An 8,502-nucleotide genomic window follows, 5' to 3' on the forward strand; every position below is an offset into this window, starting at 1 on the left:
AAATAAACTTAAAATTTGAGTGGTAGTATTTTTATTTTAAAATTGATGGAATGCATTCTTGTATGAATTTCGGTACTATCTAAACACTTTTACTTCAGTAAGACGTAGTAATATGGAGTTATTTATAAATTTTTATATTTATTTTATGCTCGTTTTACTTATGAATTATTTACAGAATTGTTAATAAGTCAAATTTGTTTTACAAAGACGTTCATAAGGAAAAAGTTGAATTATTGAAATTGAATAATAGATGTGTTATCACATATAATTGTAATCCGTTTTACGTAGTTATCAGTAGTAGTATCCATTTTGCTAGTAATAATAAGAAATATCTAATAGAGATGAGTTCGGAATCGCTTTTGGAGGTTCTAGCCCAAAAAACTTTAATCCCCCCCCCAGCTGAGCTTGATATATATACAGGATTACTTAAAGCTAGGGCAAGTTCACCTAAGCCCAAGATGTATATATATATATATATATATATTACACAGGTATACCATATCTCTCAAAAACCGTAAACAATTCTTTTAATCAAAATATATTTGAAATTTTCATAAAAATGCTCGCTAATTAAATGAATCATGAAAACAATGAAAATATTTTTGAAAAAAAATAATTTTGAGTAGAAAAAAAAACATTAGAAACACATTAAAAACTTTGTGCGGGCCTATATGCTGTTTTAAAAGACAAAACTAAACATCGTTATTTCAAAGGGGAAAAACAACTTTAATGATTTCTTGCGCTTTTTAAAGAAATAATATTAATTTATGGGCTTTTATTTTGGCGCTTGTGTTTGGCGACCGCATCCTTCATAAAACAAACAACCCTAAAAAAGATGAAGATAACGCTCCTCTTATGGAGTTTCGACCGCCACAGTCAAGAGTACTTGGTTCTCCCGATCCCTATCAACCAGACTCGTGTAATCATGTCCTTCCCTCGCAGCGATGAAGAAAGGCAGCGGCAGATATCCGTCAAGGAAATAGCTTTGCCGGAGAATGTTCTTAACGTTAAAAAAATGTTCAATCGTCACCTTCATTACACATTGGTCAAGGATAGAAATGTGGCTACTCCGAGGGATTACTATTTCGCCCTTGCCCACACTGTCAAGGATAATTTGGTCAGCCGGTGGATTCGAACGCAACAGCATTACTATGACACAGATCCGAAGGTATGGATTTTTGTTTACTTCCCAGTTCAAACACGTGGCTGGGTGCGTCAATGTCAATGTCAAAGTTACCGAAGTGAAAATAGAAATTTTCACGTTCATGATGTTGATTGATTAAAGTTAAATGTAGTTGGTCGGATATAATTTTATATTCAAGTATTGTGCTTAAAGAATTTATAAAATTGATATTTTAATAATTTAAAACGGTGCAGAAATAAAAAAAAATCAAATTATAATTAAAATCAAATGAAAATATACATTAAACATTACAAAATCGAAGGTTTAATAATTATTTATGTTTTTGCTGATTAAATAGTTTGTTATAATATATACTAACATTTAATTGAATTTCAATAATTTAAAATGGTATTATAGTAATAAAGCAGCAAATTTTTAACAGTTTTTGTTATCACATACTTATGTTGACGAATATAAAACTATACCCAGTAATAGTTAATTTTATTAAATCAAGCGCTGTAAATATCGTAAATGTCAAAATCTCTTTTTAAAAAACAAATGAAATTTTCTTTGAAGTTTGTCAAATTCTTTTAAGATTGCATGAAGCCTATATTATACGTTTCTTTTTTCAAAATACATTTATTTTTCTTGTTTTTAAAATATTTTGTATAGATTTTTATTTCAATTTTTTTTTAATATTTTTTAGTACCTAACAATTTCAAATATTGTACAAATACATATATATGAGCACAAATAAGTATTCCAAAAATAAAAGAAACCTATTTGTTTACTCTTGCCAGTTCTTTCACCGATATGATAATATTGCGATAAAAAATGTGAAGATGAAAGATATGAAAATATTTTCAGATTATATTTGAGTTAATCAGTGACAAATTGATATCAAGTTCAGGGTTTCACAATTTTGTACCAAAAAAAAAAGGAAAAAAAAAATTCGTTGAGTACAACAAAAAGAGTGTAATATCTTTAAAATCTAATAAAGTAATTTTTTGAGGAAATTGCGAATAATTAAGATCTTCATAAAGTTTCATTACTCATATACTTTATATGCTATAAATACTTTTATATGAACTTTTCTTATAGGCAGCATTTTCAAGCAAATATTTGTCGATCTTTTTTTACTTGGGTGCGTGTATTTACGTACATTAAGTATCAATTTTCTCAGTAGTTTAATAGTTTGATAAAATTAGAATTTGCATTTTTAATGAAGTATAATTTGTAATTATGCATTATAAAATCATTCGAAAAATTACGTGTAAAACACTGTAATAATTTAGTAAAACAACATAATTACAATAAATTTAGTATACGCAAATTACGCAACATTTTGGATAAAATTCACAACCTGTAATTTTTAGAATTCTTTTAACTGAGAATCTTAGTTAATTGTTGATAAATGGATTAAAAAAAATTAATTCCCGTGAAATATCGTTTCTACATTTACAATTAAAGTACCCAATAAAGATGTTGAATAGAAAAAGAAAGAGCACCCAAAAAAAATTTTATTTTTTAAGAAAAGCTTAAATGTTGAATTTAAAATTTTATATTTTAGATTCTCATTGATGCTTTTTGGGCTGTTTTTTTCCCCAAATGGAATATTTTTGGCTAAATATTTTTTTGAAAGTGTTAAAACAAATTAATAAGTCTATCTTTTTAGTACCTGACTACTTTTTTAATGCCGAATCTTCAAGCTTCGGACTTTTATATAAAATTAAAAAAATATTTCCAAAATTCAAATGGTTTTGGAAATATATTTCTTTCTTAAATAGTGAAGTTTTGATACTTAAAAAAAAAATTAAACCAAAGGTCGTCATAATGTGGCTCGTCTAATTTGCCTTTTATCTCAAAACTTTTTTACTCGTTATTTTTACACTTTCAAATGTGACATTTTAATTTCTGTTTGTCCCATTTACTTGTAATTTTGATCAAATTTTTCCCTCACATATGTCCAGCGAAAAAACAACACAACAACTGATTAAATTATTTAATATTTTACAATCAAATTACAAAATGTATTCAGTTCTAAGTTTGAACTTTTTTACCGAATAAATGAGCTGTAACATATTTAAAAACTATTTTTTTTTTGTCTGATTTGAAATTCCCTAATCTCGTTATTTTCGACCATTTTAAAGCAAATAAAATTAAAATAATCGTAATTGGGTTATTTACTTTAAAAAAGGACGTTTGTAACGAATTTCGACCTCTTCTAAACCCCCTATAAATAAAAAAAATTTAAAAATACAAGAGTGTCTTGTTGCAGTTCGCAATATATAAATCAAAGCAAAATAATTAAAAACTAAATATTTCAAAACTTGATCTCTGAAGGTTTATTATTACCTTAACTATTAAGGAATTAATGGATAAATGTTTTCAAAAGCTACTCAATTCTTGTTTAGTGCTTCGTAAAGAAAAAACTGGTTTGTTGAATAGAAAACTAATCGGTTGTTCTTAGATCTAACTGGAATTAACTATTTAAGGAAAAAGTTATTTGATATATTTTATAGTTTGCAGCTTACAAAATTTATACATTTATTATCGAAATATTTGTTAAAAATACCCAAAAATACATAAAGTGTTGAAAAATATGGTTAAAAATAGTCAGCCCAACTTTTTCATATTTATTTGAATATTTATCTTAAAATATAAAGTAATATCGGAATAAAATGATAAAGATACAATCTCAAACCAGGGATATTTTTTATTCTAAATGTGAAGACCGGTTTTTTATTACTATCTCGAGTTTCGAATGGAAAATATATAAATAGTAATAGCTTTTTCAAGGTTCTTTCAAAGTGATTTATCATCATTGACAAATAATTTTCTTGGCGGCTACTTTTTAAAGCATGAAGATTTTAAATTTGCGATTTATTTAAATTCTGAGAAATAAAGTATATAAGTAAAAAAAAAGATAAAAATTGATTGTTTAATATATTACAAGTGTAAATGATAATTTAAATGTACTGTGAGTAGATTAAGAAAATCTGTACAAGAGACTATGTAACTTTCAATCTTGAGGCTAATGAAACTTGCAAAAATATGTTGAATATTTAGGACTTATTATTAGCTAAAGTAGGGAATCAAACTCGAAAATAACGGAATAATATTCTTTGTCTCAAAATCTCAAACTTAATAATTCGGGTCTCACTAGAACAAATCGAATTATATTGTAAAAACGTGAAGATTAATAGTATTAAAAAAAGAATACTACCTTTTGATTACTTTTTTGAATAATCTCTAGGTATTACATTTTTCATATTCCAGCTACCTCCAATATATGAAACAAAAGTATCCAAATTCGTCTAAAAGATGTGATCGGAAAATTTAGTTTCTTTTTGCGTAGTTTAATTAGTAGTTAGTATTAATTAAAACTAAAACATTAAGTAAATTTCACTTAGCATCATAGTATAAGAGAAATATGATCATTAGACGCGAAGTAATTTAGAAAGTATTTTTTTTGATCATTATGAACTAAAATATATGCATAATTTAAAAAATAAACCTATTTTTAAAAACTTATTTTTTTAAAATAAATATGATAGTGGTCAATGTGTGAAAATCAGAGGAATTTCAAACCATATTAAACTGCAACAACTGATATAAAACAGTCATTCGATTCAGATAATAAAATATAATTTGAGTATATTAGATAACATCCTTATCACTCAAGGATAAAATGCACAATAAAGAACTGTGTTGCCATGCTAATGATTTGCTAAAAACCTTTCATCATTAGTATTGTGCTCGAATCATGACAACTAAAATAAACTTGAGCTGGAGTAAACCAGGGCAAAAGAGAATAGAAGGACTAGTTCACTCCGCTCTTAGAGCTGAAGCTACGATTTCCCTCCTCATGACGTCCTGTGTCCACAGATCTCGGAGATCGCAAGCAAAGATATTATGATAACTTTGCATCTTTCTGTTTGTAAAAATAAGTTAGACTTTTTCTGGTTATTAGCTTTCAAACTTTACGTAATTAACACATTATTTCCGTTCATAAACATAGTTCAAAAAAACTTTCTTGGCCATTATATTAAAAAAAATACCATTTTAAACTTATAAAAATGTTTTACTAGTTGGCGAAAATGACACTATAAATACTTTATTTTAAAAAGTTCAGTTTTAACTTTAATTATTAAGAAAAATGAAAGCATATATCGACACTTTTTTTATCTACATATTCTTTTATAACAATAAGTTGAGTTAAATTTAGAATCCCTGATTTTAAAATATGCCGTTAATAGCAATTTGTTCATACTTAATCATTAGGAAACATCAACCTTAAACGCTAATTACTGAAACAAAATAATAATTTAGGTTCATAATGACATTAGAAATTTTACAATTGTTTATAGACATTTAAATTTACGATGATATAATTTATAGATATTTAAATTGAAGAGAATATAATTTTTAAAAAAAATCATAAATATTTAGAATAACTACATTAAAAAATATGTTATGAAATTAGGAGAATTTCAACTATATACTATATATTTTATTTATACTTTTTACTTACATTTTAATTTTCTTTGACTTTATCTATTTTTTAATTCTTTTCACCTGCCTTTCTTTATGAAGTAACGAGGCGGTTTCTATTTAGATAATGAATTTTTATAAAAGTTCTTTACGACAGAATAAACGTATTGCTGTTTTATATTAACTGTGTCATTTCGGAATCCATTCTTTACATAGTTGTTCATTTACTTTAGGGAACACGCGAAAAATTATACTTTTTCCTTTTGTTTTTATATCAGAATTTTTGCAAGTTGCAATCGCGCAAACTGGCATTTCGATAATAGTTTTAAATTCTTGTAAATTCACTGCAAAAACTGAGGAAAGTCATTATAGAAAATAACAAATGTCTTAGAATATCTCGCAAAAAGAAATGATCCAATATTAGTTAGAGCTAGTAAGGCCAAACGCTCCGTTCTTGAAGTAAAAGTGCGAGCTTTGCGCCAAAGTGACGTCACTAGAGAAAATCGGAGGATTGGCGCGGCAAGAGCTACTTCAAAGGAATGAACCAGCCCTTCTATTCTCTTTAGCCCTGGAGTAAACTGCACTTGTAGCACTTGAGAGTACAATTTTAGTTCTTTTTCTTTATTTTCTTAAAGTAAGAAAGCTCGAAATAAATATTATAAGCGGTTATGAAACTGAAATTGAGTTTTCGTTTATAATCAGTGCAAAAATGAATTCCGAAAAAAAAAAAGAATTATCAGGGCAAATATAAATTCCATCCTTTTTAATAAAATGTGTTTTAAGTAATATTAGAGCAATAAAAAGCACATTTAAATTTTGAAACGTCTCTGTCACATAAATAGACTGTCACAGACTGTCATATTGAATTATTCTAAATTCACTTATACTAATAATGAAAAAATACATCTATGTTGAATGTGCTGCTATATTGAATTGTCTTTTGGATGTTTTCTTTTTTTTTTATCAAATACAATAGATCGATAAACAAGATCTTTTTTAAATCAACTGTCAGTCACGTGAAAGAAGAGGTATTAAATCAAAAGAAATAAAAGGATGTCCGCTCTCACCGCCTGGAAATAGACTTAGTAGCAGGAAACAACATACATTTGCATTATCTTAAAGACCCAGATTAATCAATGTTAACACGATCTAGAATACCAAAGTAATAAAATCAGTTTTTTTTAAAACTTTTAATACTACATTTGATTTTGCAATTTTACTAAATTTGATTTCGAAATTTGAACTCTTAATAGATATTTTATGAGCATTTTGTTTAAGTAATGCCTCAGATTTAATGAAAAAATATTTTTTGAATATTTTGTACGAGGTGAATTTTAAAGGTTGACATTATTTATATACATTTTTAACATTTGTTTGCTTTTGGGGTTCCAACTGGTGAACCTAGGTGATTTATAACCCTTTTATGGGAACAATTTTATTTTAGCGGTGGACTTAGTTTATGGTAGTGTTTCCCAAAGTGTGGTACGCGTATCCCCAGGGGTACGGGAACAGTTTAGAGGGGGTACGAGTTCTTATGCGAAATATCTTGCAACAAACGAAAATTTCAAAAAATTTTATTTTGAAACAAAGCTAGCTATGAAAATTTTCGATTACGTATTTTTTTATTGGCTATTTTTTGCAGAGTTAACAGTTAATAATTATTGGTGTCAACAGCCAGGTGTGATTTTTGACTTTTGTGAAATTTTTTATAGTAAAAAATTTATTTTTTAATTAGTGGTACTCAGCGTTACGAAAAATTTAGTTATAAGTTTGGGAAACACTGGTTCATGGAATTGATTTCCCTGCTTGAAATATTTAAGAGTCTGTATTTGATTCATTTCTATCACTTCCAGTAATTGAGTCATTAAAATCTACATTCAGCCGAATCTTTGGGATTGAACTATTTTGATAAATTATGAGAAAAATCACTATATAATATTTAAAGATTCAAAGCTCATGGGAAAACTGTCAAACATATGCTTGACGCTGAAACTTAATATTCACCAGTTATCGACCTATAATATTGAATCTAACAGATTCTAACCAAAATCTCGCTTTATTAAATATACATATATAATTCTAATGTTTCTAAAAGCATTAATTTAAAAACCGTTTATGATCAAATAAAAGGATTTGTCGCAATGTTTATTTATTGAAAAAACAAAACCGCGATCTGTTCCAAAATTTAATAAAACGCAATGAATTATTAAAAAATTAAATTGATCTGATTGAAATTGATTAAATTAATCAATGGATCTCATTAAAACATTAAATTTTATTAAAAATCGTTGAGTTGATTGCACGTTATGAGTAAAATTTCTTTGTTAACTAAATTTATATTTTTACCATGTGCAAATCAAAATTGGACAAATCCATGGACAAAAATCTTCTAACATTTAATACTTTAGAATTTCTCTAAAATCATCAATATAAAAAAAAAATTATAATTAAATTTCAATCTTATTAAAAATTAGCTTTATTAATTTTACTTTATAACCGTCGTTAAAATAGCTGACCAAAATTTGAGTTTACGACTACATGGTCAACTCCATAGCCTAGTAATTTTGAACCTAATCCATGACAAGGGAACTCCTGGATCAAGTATTTGAGAAATTTGCCTTCGTGGAGGACTTTTTGGTGGAACCTAACCCGCATTTACGCTGAATGGAGAGGAAAACCACGTAAACCTGCCACGGTTAGCCTCATGGCAAGAAGACTTGCCATGATCCATCTACAACTGAGGATATTTTACGTCAGCACAGTGGTCCATATATATATATATATATATATATATATAAATAAGGCGGGTAGGTACTTCATTTACGTCGCATTAGAGCTAAACAATGGGCTATTGTTGACGGTCTGCGAAGCATCCCTGAGGATGA

The 8,502-nt window shown here is 27.3% G+C and overlaps 1 protein-coding gene across 1 annotated transcript in view; it reads left to right on the plus strand.

The window, feature by feature from the left end:
• The first annotated feature begins 839 nt into the window (after positions 1–839).
• The window catches only part of LOC107444046 (glycogen phosphorylase), a 38,455-nt gene continuing 30,792 nt past the window's right edge, over positions 840–8,502 (plus strand). Inside the window, exon 1 of the mRNA XM_016058096.3 lies at positions 840–1,168. Within this exon, the coding sequence (XP_015913582.1) occupies positions 926–1,168 (243 nt within the window). The 5' untranslated portion in view covers positions 840–925. The remainder of the gene's footprint in view (positions 1,169–8,502) is intronic.

This window comes from Parasteatoda tepidariorum, chromosome 3, assembly GCF_043381705.1.
Source record: "Parasteatoda tepidariorum isolate YZ-2023 chromosome 3, CAS_Ptep_4.0, whole genome shotgun sequence".
Taxonomy (NCBI): domain Eukaryota; kingdom Metazoa; phylum Arthropoda; class Arachnida; order Araneae; family Theridiidae; genus Parasteatoda; species Parasteatoda tepidariorum.